Genomic DNA, 20439 nt, shown 5'->3' on the forward strand with positions numbered 1-20439 from the left:
GAGAAAACCCAATTATGCCAAGAACATTATATTTAGGAACCAGGACAATAAAGTCCATTCCTTCAATTCAGATGACTTCATTCCCAACGTAAGAGAACGCTTTATAACTTTATTGCATCATCAAAAAGTTCACGGGAGAGAACATATGAATCAAGCCTAAGTATTCTTTTTTTTTTTTTAAAGATTTTATTTATTCATTATGGAGAGGAGAGAGAGAGAGAGAGAGAGAGAGAGAGAGAGAGAAGGGGGGGAGGAGTAGGAAGCATCAACTCCCATACGTGCCTTGACCAGGCAAGCCCAGGGTTTTGAACCGGCAACCTCAGCATTTCCAGGTTGACGCTTTATCCACTGCACCACCACAGGTCAGGCAGCCTAAGTATTCTTTGCAGTTCTAAACTTAAAGTGAAATTTGGCTTAACAGCATGTTAACATTTTAAACTTAACAGAAGGGCTTATCCCTTGAATGTTAAGGAGTAGCAGGCATGTAATAACCTACGGCATGTGAACACGGGGGTGTCCTCATATGCTGGTGCCTGGGACGTTCCCGGCTGGCTGGGGGGACAACGGGCCTCAGTAGACCCAACGGCGGCTGGCAGCTTCCTTCTCAGCGCACAGAGGTTCTTCTCACTGAAAAAACCTTTTTTCTACTTTGTGAAACATGGGCTTAATCTTGCTCTGAACTGGTGGGCGGTGAAGTTTTTACTGTGGTTAAGGGCTTGAGGTTTCTGGAGGCAGATCTGTTCCTAGTGACGACTCTGCCTTTGAACTCGGAGCCCCGTCACTGGATAAAACATGGAGGGCCATCTCCTTAGGGACGCATAGCAACAGCAGGGAAGGCTTTTGCAGAATAATAGAAACTAAGAGCGAGATAGGCCCAGAGGCCTTTCAAACTAGGACAATGGAGACCAGAAGTGCCAAGGGACTCAGGCCAGGCCTCTCTTCGCCATGACATGTGAGCCGGGCAGGCTGTGAAGACCTCAGACCGGGGTCCTGTTGTTGGTGCTTTGCTTTTATTTTAAAGTAACCTTGAAACTGCTAGTTATGTATTTTATTGTAGACAAAGATGTGGACAGAGGAGAAAATGAAAGCCTTGTTCGCTTATCTGGAGAGAGGAACAGAGTTAACAGGTGCACCACCCAGCATTTTCCCAAGCATTATACGTATTAGCATACTGGAATCATACTGAATATTTTGTTACCAGAAATTTTCTCACTTAATAAATGACGAACATTTCCCCTTTGTATCATTAAGTATTCTTTAAAATGCTTCCAATAAACTGTATATAGTATTTCATCTGATTTTATGTACCATGACTTCATTAACAACCTACTATTGGATATTTAGATTATTTCAAAGTTTCCACCATTACAAATACAAGTCTCATGAACCTCACTGTGAATAAATCTAAGACTCTCTTTGGGATAAATTCCTAGAAACGGAAACACTAGGTTGAACGGAATGAGTATTTTTAAGGCTTTTGATATTTTACTGCCAAACTGCTTTTCAGAAAAGTAGTGTCAATTTGTTAGTATTTAAAGTTTCTCTGAATCCTTTTCAAATAAACAGCATCATTTAAAAAAACTGATATGATTTTTAAAAACATCTTTCTTTACTACATACTTAGAAACATTGGTGAGTGTGGCCATTTCTGTAACTGTTCACCAGCCATTTGTGTCTCCCTCGGGGAGTGTCACTTAGGTCAGTGCTGTTCCCCGCAGTCCGGGACCTGCGCTGGGTCTATGAAGTTCGGATAACATCGGGGGGCTTAGCTCTTTAGCAGACTAGCACCGACCAGCGGTTGAAGACCACAGACTTTGGTCACTTCTGACTCACCTCTCCATCTACCATCTGAATCAGGCGGGCACTGTACAGGTACAAGAATGGGCCTAGGCCACAAAGTTCTCAGTAATCTTTATTTTCATTCTAGAATTTACAAAGCAGAACCTGCGTTAAGAACATTTTGGCCTGGCCTGTGGTGGCGCAGTGGATAAAGCGTCGACCTGGAACGCTGAGGTCTCTGGTTCTTAACCCGGGGCTTGCCCAGTCAAGGCACATGCAACAAGCAACCAATGAACTGCTAAAGTGAGGCAACTATGAGTTGACTCTTCTCACTCCATCGCCACCCACTGTAAAATCAATCAATTAACATCTTAAAAATTTTTTTGAGGGTGGGGGAGGTTAAACATAACATGCACAAGATTAATTAGAGAAATTTTCAACATTTTGACACAAGAAGTCTAATTAATTTTCCTTTGAAAGCAATGACTCTTTTTGGTAACTGAAATGTCTCCTAGCTAGCAACTAGTTTAGCAGCCCTCAACTTTACAGTATTAAAGGACACTAGAAGAGCTGACCTGAGTGCTTACACACGTGCCAAAGAGGGCAATACTATTCTTATCCCATTTTATGTGAAGGAAGGTTGCAGAGCCCGCTTCTGGTCACACAGCAGCCCAGTGGCAGGGCCAGGACTTGAACCTGAGGAGTCTGACTGCAAAGCCATGGTGCTCCACACGGCACTGGCTGACCTGCTGCATATGCCTCCTCTTTATAAAAAGAACACGTCTATGCATCGTCATTATTTGTGTGTAACTGAAAAAATAACGAAAGACTGCTCTACAATCTTGACACTGACCACTCAAAACAATGATCTTTTAGAAGACACCATTCGTGGAAGGGAGTGCTGGGCTCTCCTGGGAACGCTGCTATCTGAGGAGTTAACTCAGGTCTAAATTTGAACATGTAAGAATCACTGTTGTAAGGATCCCTCCCATCTAGGGTGGAGAGAGCAGTCAACAGGAAGCTATAACACAGGATGGGTAGGGCTCAACAGGAAGAGGTCTGAAGAAAGGAAGATAACAGAGAGAAAAGGGAAAGTGGAGAAGGTCTGTCTTCTGGGCCTCCAATCATCCCACCCCCGGTCAAATCCAAGGGCGTGTTGAATCTTTCACATGTCATATTTACGACATACATTATTTAAAGCTGATAAATAATGATAAATAATGGCAATAGTGGTGAGTCAAAGTTGATAAATTTACTTTGGCTATTTTACTCCTGCAAATTAAACTTTCTCCTAGAAATTCAATGTACATATTTTGGAGTGACTAAAGTTGCAACAGCCAAAAGCACTTTTCCTTCAAATACGATAATAACAAGCGCCCGCAGGTTTTAAAAGCTGGACTAGGGATGGCCTGGCTCTGTATTCTGAGTCTGTCTGCCAAGATTCGGGTAAACATTTTACAGTCTCCTTTGCTCTGCAAGTTTTGCCAAAGAAGGGTAAGTGGCTGACATCACCGTTCCCCAAGCCTTTAGGAAAGGATGGGAACTGATGTTGTCTAAATACTAGGAGCTCAAGAAGAATGGTCAATCCGAGTGTTTGCTGCCCCCACGAGCGGCCCCGGGAGTCTGGCCGAGTCCAGCCCACAGCCCCTCAGACACCAGCGGACCTGGCAGGCTGACAGACGCACAGCCGGTGCAGGGTGCCCGTCTGAGCTGGGGACGTGTGCGTCCAGGGCTCCCCTGGAACCCCGGTCTGAGCTCACGCTCTGGACCCCGGCGTTTCTCCCTGCTGGCTGACCCCACGCACTCCTCCTTTCCGGAGCCCTCTCCTGTCCTGTCTTTATCGCCCCCACGCCGGTTCTCATCAGGCACCAGCACCTGCTCCCGGCAGTGATCTCGGAGGGCACAGCGCACCAGCTCCTCTGCAGACGAGGACGAGACCCACAGTGGTTCTGTCCGGCCTGCGGTCCACATGCCAGTGGGAAAGAGCTCTCACTAGAGCCGTCTTCGGACCCCCGCCGTGGGCGGGTGCCGGGCCTCTCTCGGTCATCTCCCGCCCCCTCAGAGCTGTGAGTGAAACCTCAGACGGCCTCTCCCTGGAGTTCTGCTTTCCTCCCGGGGCCCCCTCCACACTCCCTCTCAGGTCTGCCATCGCCTTCGCTCCCAGATCGCACCCTCACAATTCCTGGCCACCGCTGCAGCCCCCTGGACTACGGGCCGTGTGAGCTCTCGGGCCTGTGGCGTGATGAGCCCGCGGTCCACGCCGCTCCCACCGCTGCCTCTCTGGGCCCCAGGCTGGCCTTCCGGAGGGCTGCCCACCGGGAGCTGCCTTCCAGCGGCTCCAGGCTGTGACTCGGCAGCACCTTCTCTCTCTCTAGTGGACGGAGTTCCCGGCCTCACCAGGACAGCAGACCCTCCCTCCAAAGGGAGCGGAGAGCTTTCCTCCCCCAAGGTCCCCTGATGCACCTGCCCGCTGTCACCCTGGACGCCGGCTGCTGCTCCCGCCACGCCCAGGTGAGTCTACCTGCTGAGGGTCCCTTCAAAAGCCTCAGATTAGCCATCAGCGTAAATACCAATATTGACCTGCATCAGTTCCAAGTGCGAATCTTCCTGCTTTTAGTCTCTATATTAAAAAACTTTTCATTTAACAGTTCAATTTTAATACCATCTACCTATACAGTAAAACCAGTGCTGAACTAGCTCTATCTCACTATGACCAAAAAACAAAGGAATAAAATGTTATAATAATCATTACTTAGGACAGAGAATTTCCTTTACCTGGCTTAGAATTTTCATTCCCGAGTGCAACAACTTCTTCGCAGCCTTATAATAAATGGTGTCCGGTTTGTTGTAAATCATCGCATTGGTACACATGAGTTTGAAGTTCTCCTGCAGAGATGGCATTGGGGAAGTACATTAGGCCGACCAAGTGCCCTTCCTTCCTGACTCACACTTATAATTGTACTTATCATACTTACATTAATTCCTGCAATCATAGGGGCTTCGAAACATTAAAAACAAACTCCCTGCCTTCCTCCACTGTTTGCGAAATGATATTAATAGCAATTTATTAAGTTTTCAGTCTCACAAACAAAACAAATACTGAATTTATTTTTTAATAAATTAATTTAATTATCTTACGGCATTCTTAATCCGTAAGAAATTAATTTAAATACCCTACGGCACCCTTGTCCAAATTCTTAAACGTTTCATAACTGTATATAAACTTTAGATACCAAGAAGAAAAATTTAATCTTACTGCACAATAAAGAGTAAGAAGAAACTACTTCTATCATATTTAACAGAATATTCTTAACTAGTTAATCTAATTAGAAATATTAGTTTTAAAAAAATCATAAGCTTCCATTTATTTATGAGTTACATATTTTATTTCAGTTCTTGACTGAAAACTGGGAACAGTGCTAAATTATCACAGTACTTTCTACTAAATCCAAATTAATGGAGCAAAAAATGTTACAACATTTGCACTAATTTTCTCTTACCTGCTTGGATGCTATTATAAACAAAAGATAATTTGCAGAACGTTGCAAAATCATGCCAATGTGAAATAAAGCATACAACCTCAACGAGCTAAAATGTGCGGAGTATCCAAGTTACCAAAACTGTACTTTTGGTTTAAATTTCAAAGTACACAGACATGCTGGAGGATGAAATTCCACAGCGTATTTTCATGGTTAAGTAATTTTTTAAATTGTATAAATGAGAGAGTGATTATGCCAAGGTCTTCCTAAGTTTAAATGATAAAAACCGAATAATAAAAATTCTGACACCCCCAAACAAAATCCTCCAAATCAAAATGTTCCCACCCAGTGCTCAGTGCCGAGTGACGACAGCCAGAACACTTAGGGGCAGGAGGCAGGGAGAGGAGCACTGCTGAACGGCAAGAGTGAGGACTGAGTCAAGGGCCACTACAAACCGGTATTCAGTTCAAAGTGGATGAGGCACACACAGGCCTCAGTTCCTGGCCGAGTCTCAGATCAGTTCGTACTGCGCTAGGTCCTAATCTCTAAGATGGTGATCAAAGCCTCGGACCCACTCCCTCCTCCAGCCTGTGCGCCTGTGCACACGCACACACGTGAACACAGAAGTTTTCATGTGACTTCAGCAGGTTCCTGGTTGTCTGCAGGCTCGTTCATGGCTACCCAAAAGACCCACACTGAGTGCCCTTGGTACAGATATTCTGAAAAGCTTCCACTCCATTAAGAATGATTAACTGTACTTGGGGGAAGGAGAGGCAGGCAAGGGAGACACAAAGGACTATGGTTCACACTAAATGACCAGTGGGCTAGAACTGGCAAGAGTTCTGGGTTATTCTCCCGATCACAGGTCTGGTCTGCTAAGGCGGTCTGCAGATTCCACAGATCGTACTGTCATGTGTGAGGCTTTACTGGGGCTTTTGTGTAACAGCACTTGGTCGTCTGAAACGCTGAATGACCTCTCTGCATACTTTTCATGTAATTAAAGTTTCTTTGAAAAGTCTAAGGAGCCGGGTAAGCTAAGAAGTATTACTTTGGGTTACTGAAAAAAATGTAGTAATGTAGAAAACTCCAAAGAGTTAAAAAATACTTGTTCATTTCAATTATGAGAAGTCTGAACCACTTGCTCAAAAACACTTAGGAGCACACTTCTCTCTCTTGTCATCACGAGAGAAAGATCGGGGAAAAATATTCATAAAAAGAAAACAACAGAACTGGTAAGATTTTTTCCATTAAGTAATAACAGAGTCGGAAATATGCTGAAATAAACATTCTAGTCTAATTTTCACCAGATGAAAATTTGGGAAAAGTTTCCATTTCTCTGAATACAGGAGAATGAATGTAATTCTAGTTTTTCAGAGTAGTGGAGTATTAGCAATACATTCCACTGACAGTAAAGACAGAATTAAGTGCGGGTGTTACTCATGAATCCCAGCTGACTGGCACGTGGACGGAAGAAGGGAGCAAGGAAGGTGCTGTTCCCTGTCGTGCTGTCCCCCTGGGACTGACGAGGGCCAGCCCTCGGTCAGGTGAGCGCTCAGAGCTCCTGTTCCCCGTCGTGCTGTCCCCCTGGGACTGACGAGGGCCAGCCCTCGGTCAGGTGAGCGCTCAGAGCTCCTGTTCCCTGTCGTGCTGTCCCCCTGGGACTGACGAGGGCCAGCCCTCGGTCAGGTGAGCGCTCAGAGCTCCTGAGGAGGAGACAAAGGTAAAACAGAATTCTAGCCAGTTCAGTGTGTGGCGGCTTAGTGCAAGGCCAATTTTAAAAACGTGGTTCCTTTCTTGTGGAAGGTTAAGAAAAAAAGTATCACCTCTCAAATCAACACATTCCAAGACTACGCAAAAGTAGAAAAAGCTTCAATCTCCCTTCGGTACATACATCATGTGGGTGGTCTGTGGGTTCTTCCCTCGCAAGTCTTTAATTTCCTTCCTTTAAAGCGGAAGAAATACGCTCAACAAACATCGCTAAGGTGAACTCGGAGCAACCGGCCTTCATCAAAACTAGAAAATGTAATTAAGTCTTTTGAGTATTTCCGGGTAATTTATTCCCTATTTGAAAAGATATACACACCTAGATGTCTAGGAAAAGTAACTAATTCAATTTCATGAAAATACTACTTTTACCTACACTGATGCAAAATTAAAAACATCACGTTATCTTTTCATTTTAAAGGTTTAAAAAATGAATTATAGAACACATGAAATTCAGAATTTTACTAAAACTCCCAAAATAATAAAAGATAGCAGATGGCTTATTTGATCTGATTTTGTAGTCCCAAGTTCAAAAATGTTTTCAAAGACAGAAATATACAAAGATTTCTGGATATTAAAATAAACTTATTTCTTCCCAAAACCAAAGCTCAATTAGATTCTGAATACCAGACATGCAGGTTCCTACCAAGTTTCTATCAATAGAGGATCCAAGGACTTGACTTTCAAATGAATAAAGATATGTTACTTTGTATCATAGCTCTTATGTGTCCAATCACAACACAATCAGCTACAGTTACCTTCAGTTCTTCTATGGACTGGTAGTCATTGTTCTTGATCTTTTCTTTCATGGTACTAAAATCCATTGGGTGTTTAATGATCATGGAGTAGCCCGGAGCAATAAAATCAGTCACAGGAAATGAAAAGAAAGCACTTGGGTCTTTTCTGTGAAGATATAAAAAAGAAGATTTTGTTTCTACTACAAATTTACTGGTCTAGGAGCAGAAGTCAGAGGAAACCCTTTAGAGGAAGAAAAAATGTGTAGTAGGCTAACATGTTTTTCACTGAAAATGGAAGGAATAACATTAAAGACCAATGAGTAATAACAAGGTTATGATGTTTTACATACTAATTGTTCTTTTAAACAGAGAACCTTTTAAAATATGCAGCCTAATTAATTAGTAGCACCTCTTACACAGGGAAAATGAAACAAGATAAAAAACCTAGCCTAAATGACCATCTTGGCCTTTGGGAGATCAGTACCACCTACTCTTATCAACCACAGGGAAAAAGAAATAGTCACTATAAATGCACATGTGCAATATTCCGCAGGGGTTCCTAACTCCAGGTGTGGACTCTTGGCGGGCCGCACAATTATTGCATCCCGTGAGCATACGTATTTTCTGAATCAGTGGATATGACTTCTACCCTGTGTGTGGGTGGATGGGTGGGGGTGTGCTCAAAACACTGACATGGAAACAATCCTCATAGCCCCCAAACTTGAGACACAGTGCTTCTGACCACAGGGCCTCCACTCTGGCTATGTGTGAGGGTCGCTGGGGGAGCTTCCCCTCAAGCCAACCACAGCAGCCTACCGAGGAGGGAGTGCGGGGCCTGGCCCTGGTATTTCAGGGCTGGGTACCAGGGCGGGCACTGGGGCACTGGCATTGGCAGTACTGACAGCGCCGAGAATCATAGCTTTATGTAATCAGGTCTGCAGACTGATTTTTTCCTCTAGAAATTTGCCACACTAAAGTTTTCTTACTCCAAAAAATAACCTAACAATAAGAAAGAACAGCAGCAGCTTTTAAAATGTCTTTACCATGTGCCAGGTCCAGTGGCAGGCAGTCGACATATTTTATAGCTAATCCTCACAAAAACCATCAGGGAGGTGGTACCCTCACTCAGCGATGAGGACACGAAGGGTCAGAGGTCAAACCATTTGTTCTAGGTCGTAGTCTGATGCAAGCTGAAAGCTGCCCTTGTTCTTCCCAGCACGCTGCCTAAGCAATGAGACTGAAGACTAGCGAGAACAAGCAAAAATCCAGTCTGGAACTTGCACTTGCACGTGTATGCTGTCCGTCATGGCTACTGTGAATGGTAACACTAATCATCTCTGGAGGACCTCTTCAGAGCAAATGATCTACACCTCCTAAAATTAGTCATTTTAATGTCGAGTGCCACTTGGGTCCGACCAGAAATGGTAGTCCTAATCTTGGTCAATCACACTCTTGATCAGCGTTAGCGCTGAGCCTCAAGGATGAAGACTCATCCAATCACGACAGCTATTCAAAATATGTGGCTCTGGACTGTCACTCCTAAATGACGTTCTGCACATGTGGACATCCTCGACTAAGAGACAGTCTTAAGCAGATTTCTTACAAGAGAACATCTCTAATTTACATTCCAGCCTTAAAGAAAAATTAAAAGGCAGCCAAAACACTATAGCCATACATTCTAATTGAGCCGGAATGTCCAATACTTACCTGTTTCACTCTTTTGGGACAAGTAATGAACGATTTATTCAAGTGCAAAGACGTGAGATGTCACTTTGTCAACTACTCTGTAACGCCAGAACGCACAGAGGCCACTAACCTCTGCCCTTAACTGTAGAGACAAACAGGAGATGAACACAGATGGCACTAGAGGCTGTATCTTACAAAGCTACTTAGGATGTGACCTGGGTGACATGTACGACAGGGCGAGGAGCAAGGTCACCATCACTGTAAGCCCCACACCCGTCGTCCTCTGCAAATAACGAAAACGTCTTTCCCATGAAAACCGAAGTTCTGAGTCAAGAGAGGTGGCAAGATAAGTACTTTAATAAAAGACTGAGTTATTTTTCCCCCTTTTTAGAACTTAACACTGGTCTAACCTAGGTACTGAATTTTTTAGAACCAGTTTCTGCATTTACAAAGGTCAGAAACGCCCTGTGTAGTGTTTGCCTCCCCCCGACCCGGGGACTGCTGGACCCTCACAGCACGACAGGCCCTGCACAAACCCACGGCAGGGATTTTTAACCCCCAGCAAAGTGGAAATATCGGACTGTTTACTCCTGGTTCAAAGCTCTCACATCAGAAGTTACTTCAGATGAGAGAGAAATTTGCCATCAAGAGTATTAGGTAACACCATCCAAGTTGCCAGCTAAAACAAGCTGAATGAGGACAGCTCAAAGTCAGCCTCTGGGAGGGCTCCCTCTGCCAGGCAAAATATTTATCATCCACTTTAAAATCAAGTGCGCTTGGATTCAGGCCACCCAATGCAGCTTTAAGTAATCAAAAATGAAAAAGTGGTTTGGATCCTGTATTTCTCATTCCAATCTCTAGGTTATAAAAATACCGGAGAACACATTTACCTCTGCAACTGTCTCATCAGTTGGTTCAAAGCCTCCTGAAGGGGTGTCTGTTCCACTTCTATAGCAAAGAAGAAAGGAAAAAAGCATTTTAAAAAGGAAGATTCTAGAGTGTATCATTTAGCTTATTTTCGTCCTATATGACCTCATATCCACCATTAAATATCTCAGACAGAAATGCTATTGACCTTACAAATAAGGATGAATTCAGAACTGTAGCTAACTGAAAGCTCTTATGCATCAGAGAAGTAAGAAAACTTTTAAAGATGCAATTCAAGCCTTCAACTAAAAGCTACAAGCCAGCTCCCTTCCCCTGCCCCCCCCCCCGCCCCCCGGGCACAGCTTCCGGACCTTCCTGTTTGGCCAAGGAGCTCGAGAGCGGCTTCTCCGGAGGCAGGTCGAACCGGGCTGGGGCCTGGCACTGCAGGTCGCTCTCTGCCTCGGTCTCCACGCGGTCCCGGTCTCGCTTCTTTCTGTCCTCCTAATGGTTCAACCAAGGGAGGTCATTTAGACAGAAGTATTTCAAAATACCTTTAAAACAAACCATTTTCATTTCAGTGGAGAAAAGATGCCTCTGAAAATTCTTAGTAAAATCTTAATGTATTTTACTGCCACCTACTGGAGAAGGAGAGAATAACATGTTCATAAACTCGTGGGGAGGAGGCAGCAGTTTGACACTGTATGCCAGAAATAATCACTGAGAAAAATAATGCTATAACATATCTACAAATAAATCTAATGAAAAATATCTAATATGTTTTGGGAAAAATGCAGTATTACAAAAAGGCCACTGTAGAAGACCCGAATAAAGGAAATATATCATGTTCATAAATTGAAAGACAGTTCTTTCCAAATTAACCTATAAATGAAATGTAATGCCAATCAAAATTGTAAGATAGGATTTTTCATGGGATCTGACAAGCCAATCTATAAAAACTTGAACACTTTTGAAAAAGGTGTATCTTACCAGATACAGAGTATTTGTTTGTATAAAGGACAATAATTAAGACAATGTGGGTCTGACACAAGGACAAATAGACCAAAAGAACAGATTACACAGCCCAGAATCAGACCCCCACTCAGAGCAGGTCCAGGTGTATCAGAGACGGCATCATTATGGATCAAAGACAAAAGGCTACTTCGTGCTGGGACAACTAATTATCTACAAGGAAATGAAATTAGTCTCTAGCTCATACCACACAAAGTAAATTCCACATATGTTAAAGACATACATGTACAAAGCAAAGCTTTAAAACTTCCGATATAAGAATCTTTATGACCCAACAGTAGGGAAAAATTTTCTTACCCATAAATCAAGCTAAAAGGCTAGCTATCGACTGAAATAAAGTAGTTAAAACACAAATAACTCAAAGTATTAGCACAGATTACATAAAGAACATCTACAGATTCATGTAAGAAGGCAAATAACCCAACAGAAGATGGGTAAAGAGTATCACAGGCACCTCCCAAATGAAACATGAAGATTAGCTCAAGCTCCCTAGAACTCAAATTATAAATTTAAAACCTAGAGGGCATTTCATGTCTCTGCCAAACTGAAAGTATCAGTTCATAGTTGCTTCATTTTAGTTGTTCATTGGTTGCTTGTTGTGTGTGCCTTGACCAGGCAAGCCCAGGGTTTCAAACCGGCAACCTCAGTGTCCCAGGTCGATGCTCTATATATACACTTGAGCCGCCACAAGCCAGGCAAATTTTCTCAATTTTTAAAACAGACGGCACTATATGCCTCAGAAGATTGTTATGAAGAGTAAATGAGATGGTGTCTGTGAAATTTTAGTGCAGGACTGGCACATGGTTACCACTTCTACTCCTGCCGTTGATAAATATTGATACAAGCGGTCTACTGTCTGGACACACACCGGTGGAGAGGGCACATAGCCTGTCCTTGGAAGCTGACAGTGTGACAACAGAGACAGACAGGAAACCACTCATTTAAAAAAACCAAACACATTTCAAGGAGAGTGTAACTGTTGGGTGGATCTGATTTTGCCTGGCTTCTGAGAAGTCACAGGTGAGCTGGGCTGATGGAGAGAGAGTGTAGGGCCCTGCGGAGGAGAGAGAGGGCGGTGGCAGCGGAGGGAACTACATTCCGGGCGGTGGATACCCTGTGTGCAGGAAGGTCTGAGGCAGCAGACAGCGAAACAGGCTATTCCCATTACTGCAAACACACTGTATGTTTCAGGCTACATTCTCATTTAGCCACAACTCTAGCAGGTTATTTCATTAGCCAGCAACACTTTTGAAGCAAATCTTTGCTCGTTAATATTATAACACTGCTCTACAGTAGGGACACACCTGCCTCCTTCTCTGGAGCTCCTGTGGGCAGGGCCCACGTCTGAGCCAGCTCTGTGCCCTCATGCTCCACAGGAGACAGCCCGGAATGGGAAAGCGAGTGCAAAGGAACAGCTCGTGTTATTAGTAAGTACTGTCCTTCAGATCCGCTGGTTGTGGAGATTTTATACATATGCATTTGAAAAAACTCCATGTAGATGTCTTTGAAAAAATATTTTATATATATATATATATTTAAATAATGCTTCCAGTATGCAAAGCAGTTTCAGAACTTCCCTGTGACAGGTGATTCCGGAACCCAGCTGAAGAAACCGCGCTGTCGCTTTGCACTTTGGCCCTGGGCACTATATGCCTCAGAAGATTGTTATGAAGCCACCCCCGCCGCGGATGGGAACCTGTCCTCAGCACTCCCAGAACACTGCTCACACCTAACTCACTCATCCTCTCGCCACACACTCCCCGCCCCGAGCTCCCGCGCAGGTCAGACTGTTTTCCTCCTCCTCCTCTTCCTCCTCACCTGAGCCCAGCACAGAGCCTGGCATGTAAGATGTATCTGATAAATATCTGTTGAGTAAATGAATGAATAAGCAGCCCTTCAATAAGAGCAGCAACGCCAGTCTTATGCCCTGAGAGTCCTTTCTTCTCTGGGCAGAGCTGTCGCTAAGAAGGACACCTCAGGAGGGAACAGCTGAGTAAAAAAGAAAAGGAGGGTTTTCTGTCAACCTAGATAAGCCACAGCAGCCCTGAGATCCTGGGTGTGGCGGCTGTCATAGCAAACAAGCCAATGACTTGTGTTTTGACAGACTTCCCATTCTGCTTAGTAATTATAGTCATTCATTTCTCCTCTGTAGTTAGGAGCTACTTCAACATCTATGTCTCAGTCAACTCAGCAATAAAATGAAACTAATAGCACCTACCCCACGGAGCAGCAAGGATTAAAGCAGTGGTTTTCCACTGCTGGTCCGCGGACTGGGACCAGTTTGCCAGAAATTTCGTGCTGGTCCAATAAAGAGTTAACCACCCTGATGTTGCAGGAAGAGCACAGACCCAATGATTATAGACTCTATAATTGTCCTACAACATCAAAGTGGTTAACTCTCTCACAGACCGGGCGGCTGAAACACACTGGATTACAGCACTACAACACTAAACACAGAATGCAGAAAAACGCACGGCGCGCCGCGAGCACTAACATGATAGCTTCCACGAGTATGTATCCCCTGTGGACTTAGTACAAGGGCTTGAGAATTAGTCATATGATTAAGAGTTTTACATAACCTCAGCTTTATAACTATCCTACACGTTAATGCTTGTAATAAAAAGTTTTTAATAACATATTTTACTCTGATAAATCCCCTAGCAATGGGACCAGCCAACTTCTTGAAGCAGCTAAACCGGAAGCTGACTTGCAAAGCGGTTCGGACAGAATCTGGGTTGGGGTCATGCTCTTTAGAACAGGGCTGTTCAGACCTCTCTCCTAGCTATTCAATGACAGCCTTTGAAGCAGGTCTCCTTATACCCCATCTCTATAGCAGCCTCTGCTAGATACTGTTACCAGATTAATAAAGACACAGCTTCTAGCATTCTTCCAACAGGAACGTTTGACCCCCAGGGCCTCTACATTCAAGCTCAAACTTCCTATTGCAACATCTCAGCGGCCTCGCAAATCTCATCCTATACTCACTCCCCCCCCTTCCTGCTCCTTTATGATGATCATACTCGTCTGCTGGCTAATGGTGAGGGGCAGTGGTAAGTGTATTCACATTACTATACAGCCAATGTCCAGGACTTTGTCACACCCATGAAATACTACCTACTTCCCCCTAACATAAAACACTAAGCACAGGACCCAGCATGTATGTGCTTAGTAAGTACCAGTCATTTGTAAAGGTCCCATGTAGTTTTTCAGTAATCATAGTGGGTGTACGTACACATGTGTGTATCTGTATACATATGGGTGTACGTACACGTGTGTATCTGTATACATATGGGTGTACGTACACGTGTATATCTGTATACATATGGGTGTACGTACACACGTGTGTATCTGTATACATATGGGTGTACGTACACGTGTGTATCTGCATACATATACACGCATGCGCACATGATTTTATAAACACTTCTGTAATCTTTACAAGTCACCACTTCATCAGTGTGATGGCCCAGAGAACTGTCCCTCTCACTCCTTACTTTACTTAGCTGTCCTCATGTGCCTGTATTGCTACATCACATGGTATGAGCATTTTTTCCATGAGTAGTTTTTAAAATATGTATCGTGTGAATAAGTGACTTGAAAACGTTGAAGGCTGACTCTCTGGGAAGGGAGATGTTCTACAAGAGTTATGCCAGCATGCCAACTCTCTGCCGACTGCTCAGCATGCACGTTTGAGGGAAAGAAAGCCAACCCCCCATTTCACAGGAGCGACGTCCAGATCGTGGTCAGGTCAAAGCTGAGGCGTGCTCTGCCCTCAGTGAAAGATGGGGAGAAATATTATCGGTCCTGCCTGCTGGGGCATTTAAAACTGATACAATCGGGGATTTCCTAGTAAAAAAAAAAAAAATCATTTAACTAAGCTTTGAAAAATTACAGTTTATCTTCTCACTATTCTGGCCTGGAAAAAAGAGATGACCCAAACAGCCTCTATAGAGCCACTGACCTCAGAGAATCTGGAAATATCCCATAATCCTTAACCCCAGGTCCTCAGGAAGTGGGACCCTAAGCAGACTCACTTCACTTGAGTTTCCACTTCACTTTTTGTAAAACAGAAAGCACTCACCTACCCGTCCTCCTGTATAAGGTGTTATGAATCCGACTGGATACAAAAGCATCTTAGCAGACAAGGGAATCCAAGTAGAACAGTGGTTAATGATCTTTAATAAAAAGCCACCGTCAAGAAAGGGCAGAGTGGCCGGAACACAATGGGAGGCTTCCCAGAACCTATCCTGAAGAGATCCTTATAAAAATATACAAAGATGTGTGTACAGTGAGGCTCACTGCAGCATTATTTGTAACATTAAAAATATTACATGAAATAAGACGTGGTACATCAATATACCTAAATACAATGTAGTTAATGAGAATGAGATAATTTTTTTTTTAATTTATTCATTATAGAGAGGAGAGGGAAAGACAAAGAGAGAGAGAGAGAGGAGAGACAGAGAGAGAGAAGGGGGGAGGAGCTGGAAGCATCAACTCCCATATGTGCCTTGACCAGGCAAGTCCAGGGTTTCAAACCGGCGACCTCAGCATTTCCAGGTCGATGCTTTATCCACTGTGCCACCACAGGTCAGGCTAGAATGAGATAATTGATATAACAAGAAAGGAAGACTGTAGCAGCTGGCCTTACTGAGGAACCACCAGAACTAGAACCGGAAGTGGTTAAAGGGGTTACACCTCAACTTCCAGTTAGAGGAGACGAAGGCGGGAACACAGAAGAGACAACAGTGGGTGAAAGATGCTGACACATCTGGGGATGCAGACACATCTGGGGATGCAGACCAAGTGGAGGAGCCTGCAGACCAGAGGGAGCACGCTGCCTCCTGCATGCACAGCTGGTCACCTGTGAGAACGCTTCAAACCCAGAGCCCTGAACAAGCTCAGAACCTGGCGAGAGCCCCAGAGCCTGCAGGCCGAGGCCCCGGTCGGAACGGGGAGAGGAGCCGGACTGACAGCGGAGCACTGGGCGGTGAGACCTGAGTCGCCTCCTCCTGGCTGGCCCCTGAAATACCGGCACCAGGTAAAATCCTTCTTCCAGGAGAGATTTCCTCTGGAGAAACTGAAGAACCCAGAGAAAGTATCCTTTAGGACAGTGGTTTTCAACCCTTTTACACTTGGGGGCTAGTAAAAATAGAATTACTTTAGGGACTGCTATGGCAGAAATCACCCTGAGCATAAGCAAATTCGGCTAAGATCATTGGGTCTGTAATCTTCATATAACATCAGGGTGGTTAACTCTTTTGCAGACCGGCAGTTGAAAAACACTGCTACAGGGGCAGATATTTGGGGGTTCCTCACCAAAATAATCAGGTCTCTCTGTTTAGTGACTCTACAGTGAAGTACACCAGCTGACAAACTCTGTCTAGGTACAAAGCATTTAATCTGCTTATTTTGTGCTGCACATTTAAATAGACTACAAAGGCTCAACAGATAACTAAAGAATGCTTTTAACATAAGAGGAGACCAAATAAATGTATTTTAAAAACTTGAAGGGAAATAAAGATAATAAAGGGAGTAAAAGAAAACTTAAAAAAGGAAAAAACCCCATCAATTAATACCCTCAGAGAAATAAAAGATATTACAAGTACGAACAAGATGCTACTTAAACAAGGGCAATTAGAGATCAAGAAGAGTTCTTAGAAATTCAAAATACAAGATCTGAAATAAAATTCAACAGCAGAACCAGAAGATAAAGTTTAGGAACTCTCCTTGAAGAACATAAAAAAACAAAGAGAGGGAAAAGAAGAGAGAAATTGTAAGAAAATTAAGAGGATGAGTCCAGGAGTCCAACATCTAAAATGGCCAGGGTTCCAAAAAGAGAGCCGAGGAAACAGGGAAGCAAATGATCACAGAACGAACCACTTCGAGTAAACATCTTGGAACTGAAAGCAAGACTGTCCCCTATGAAACAGAGCCCTGAAGGACCGTCCCCTGTGAAACAGAGCCCTGAAGGACTGTCCCCTGTGAAACAGAGCCCTGAAGGACCGTCCCCTGTGAAACAGAGCCCTGAAGATAAAGGGGAGCACCCTACGGATGTCAGGAGAGCAAACACTGGTCATACACACGGGCTGAGAACCACGGTGGCAACCAACTTCTCAACAGCAAGTCTGGAAGCCAGAAGACAGCAGAGCAATGGTTTCAAGATCCTGGGACTCCATGCGGGGTCAAAGCATCAACCTACATGAGAAGACCATATGAAGGTAGAACGAACATCTTCAACATGCACGACCTTATAAAAACCTACCTCCTGTGAATGCTTTCTTAGGGAGTTGCTAAAATTAGGACTCCACCAGGACGAGGGAATAAACTAAGAGGAAGGCATGGGTCCCAAGTAGAATGGAAAACCCTAAATCTAGACCAGAGCCAGAGGGGACACTGCAAGAATAGGTCTCAAAATAAAGGGAAGTGTCTGACCGCGTGAGAAACTGAAATCAGATGTGTGTTTCAGATCTGCACTTGGATATCATATTTGTATATCATAGTGAACAAATAAACAGAATCACCAATACTGCTCGAACCAGCGACTGCGGTGTACGTGTACTAGAATAGAGGAAGGAGAACGCTAATTTAAATTCTCATCTTCTGTAACATGTCATCAGTCAAGGAGGTAATGTCATAAATCAGTAAACAGCAATATACACCTGTATTCAGCAACGGAGATAAATATGTGTATATAGAGAAAACTAAAAAAGTTTGGGAAGTAAAACTCCAGGACAGAACAGAAAAATGCTGTGGCAAAAGCCTTGCCATACTCTTGGCCTTTTAAAACTACATTCACAAATTACTCGACTACTATATAATAAAAAATAACTTAGTAAAAACAACTAGGTTGTTTTTAGGTACCACTGGAGAGATTATATAAGGGACTGGAGTGAGGAACACCCCGCCCCTTTTGTTCATTTCTGTACCAGTAGAATTCCTTTTTAAAAATCCTATACATATACAGAGAAACACGTGCTAGTTCAATATACTGTGTTGGCACAGTCTAGGGAAAGGCAATGGGAACAGCAGAAAGGAACAGATTTAAGAAACTGCAAAGAGAGAACCTCCAAGATGTAAGGACTTACCATGTTTAATCACAAGGAACAGAACACTTGTATCGTGTACGCAAGCGTAAGAAAAACTATAAAACTAACCTATGGCAATCTATCCCCAAGATGCAGTAACGGGTTTAATAAGCCTTTAGTGACACCTGCCAAATGGGGACCTGCAGGAGAAGCCCAGGATGTTACTTATTTAGGATTCCTCCCAGCTTACAAAACCAAGGGGGGCAGCTCCTTATTTGTATGTCTATTAACTGTCAGTGGTTTGGACAATGCTTATTTTTATTACTGGTGCCACGTCCCTTCCAGGTGTCCATCAAATCTGCTCTTCAACAGACTCGAACTTCGTTTTCAGAGACGGAAGTTGCCCGTTCAACTATCTTTATTTTGGAACAGAACGGTGAACTTGACAGACCCACTCTCTTTCGCGAGGCGTTCTGACACTCCTGGAGGCACCCCCGGAGGCCTCCCCGGCCCGGCCCGGCCCGGCCCGGCCCGGCCCAGCCCTCTCTGCCCATCAGGCCGCCCCTGGCGTGGGAGTGAGCGCAGCCGGCTCCGCCTGTCATTAAGCAGAACTGCTGAAACGCACAGGTGACTTCGCGTTCCCATTCCCACTCGGCCCTGCTCCTCCTCCCAGCAAGGCAGCCTTTATAAGCGACGCGGAGCCGAGGGGAACCGAGTGGGACCCGGGACCGGGACGGGGATGGGGACGGGGACGGGGATGGGGAACGGGACCGGGACCGGGACGGGGATGGGGACGGGGACGGGGATGGGGACGGGGATGGGGAACGGGACCGGGACCGGGACCGGGACGGGGATGGGGATCGGGAACGGGAACGGGACCGGGACCGGGACGCACCCGGGCGGCGCGGAAAGGCGCGCGACCCCACTTACCTTCACGCGTCTGCGTTTGCGCCCCTTCTCCTCCCCCGGGACCTGCTTCTCGCCTTTCTTCCTCTTCTTCCGCTTTCTGTCCTTGTGTTTGTCATGGTCGTTCTTGTCTTCGAAGAGGCTCGAGTCGTGGCCCGAGCTGCCGGTGGAGAGCTCGGTGACCTCGCTGCCCCCCACCTTGAGGACCAGCTTCAGGGGCTTCTCCACATACTCTGGGGAGGGAAGGAGAGCGGCGCGATGATGGGCGCGGCGGGGGCCCCGGAGCACCTGCTCCGTGACGGGCACTCGCCGAGCGGGCGCCCCGAACGCCGCGCCGGGCTCCGCGGGGCCGCCTCCCGCCGCCCTCCGCGACACGCCGGGGCCCGGGGGCGCGGGCGCTCGAGGCGGCAGGGAGGCCGAAGGCGCGGCGCCCCCGCCGCGGCCCGCTCCTCACCCTCGTAGACGTGTTTGTCCGACTTGTGCTTCTTGTGCTTCTTGCCCATGTCCGCCCGGGCCCCGGTGCCCGCCCCCCGCGCCAGGCCCAGGCCGTGCGGCGCCGCTTCCGGTCCGGGCCAGGCGAGCGGAGGGCGGGAGCGGGGCCCGCGAGACCCCGCGCCGCGAGGCAGGGGGCCGGCGTGCGCCGAGCGGCGCGGGGCTCCGCACTAGAGGACGACGAGCGCGGCGCGGCCGGGGACCGAGACAGGCGGCGCGTCGGCCAGCGGCCAGCGTGGAGGCGGGAGAGAGGGCCCGCCGCGCATGCAGGGTGTAGTCGGCGGCGCGTCGCGGCCCCTGGCGGCCGGAGGTGGCGCTGCAGCCTGCGGGCTGGGGGCGGGGTCCGAGCCGGGGGCGTGGCCGGGGCGGGTCGACTGTTCTGACTCTCCCCTTTCTTCTGTCACTCTCCCTTCCATCCTCTCTCCCTCCTCTCTCTTCCCCTCTACCCTCTTCAGCACTTCCCTTCGTTGTCTTTCTCCTTCCCCCTTATCTCCTGTCTCTGTCTCTTTCTCTCTCTCCCTCTAAATCTGTTTCTCTTTCCTCTCTCTTTCCTTTTTCTTCCCTTTCCTTCCCTTCTTCCCTGTCTCCTTTCTTCCTTTCCCTTCCTCCTTCCCCGACTCCTCCCTTTTATCCCACTTTCCTTTGCTTCTGTTCTCCGGTTAGCAGTATTTA

General features: G+C 45.9%; 1 protein-coding gene across 3 annotated transcripts in view; it reads right to left on the reverse strand.

Moving 5' to 3' along the window:
- Positions 1–20033, reverse strand: part of BRD7 (bromodomain containing 7) — a 31321-nt gene extending 11288 nt beyond the window's left edge. For 2 of the 3 annotated variants that reach the window (XM_066349942.1, XM_066349941.1), the window contains exons 1-6: positions 19730–20032; positions 19300–19508; positions 10684–10813; positions 10336–10393; positions 7781–7925; positions 4555–4665 (exon numbers count right to left, since the gene is read on the reverse strand). In XM_066349942.1, the coding sequence (XP_066206039.1) occupies positions 4555–4665; positions 7781–7925; positions 10336–10393; positions 10684–10813; positions 19300–19508; positions 19730–19778 (702 nt within the window). In that variant the 5' untranslated portion in view covers positions 19779–20032. Of the gene's footprint in view, positions 1–4554; positions 4666–7780; positions 7926–10335; positions 10394–10683; positions 10814–19299; positions 19509–19729 lie in introns of all 3 variants that reach the window. The other variant, XM_066349943.1, reaches the window with a different exon arrangement.
- Between the last annotated feature and the right edge of the window lie 406 nt (positions 20034–20439).

This window comes from Saccopteryx leptura, chromosome 9, assembly GCF_036850995.1.
Source record: "Saccopteryx leptura isolate mSacLep1 chromosome 9, mSacLep1_pri_phased_curated, whole genome shotgun sequence".
Taxonomy (NCBI): Eukaryota; Metazoa; Chordata; class Mammalia; order Chiroptera; family Emballonuridae; genus Saccopteryx; species Saccopteryx leptura.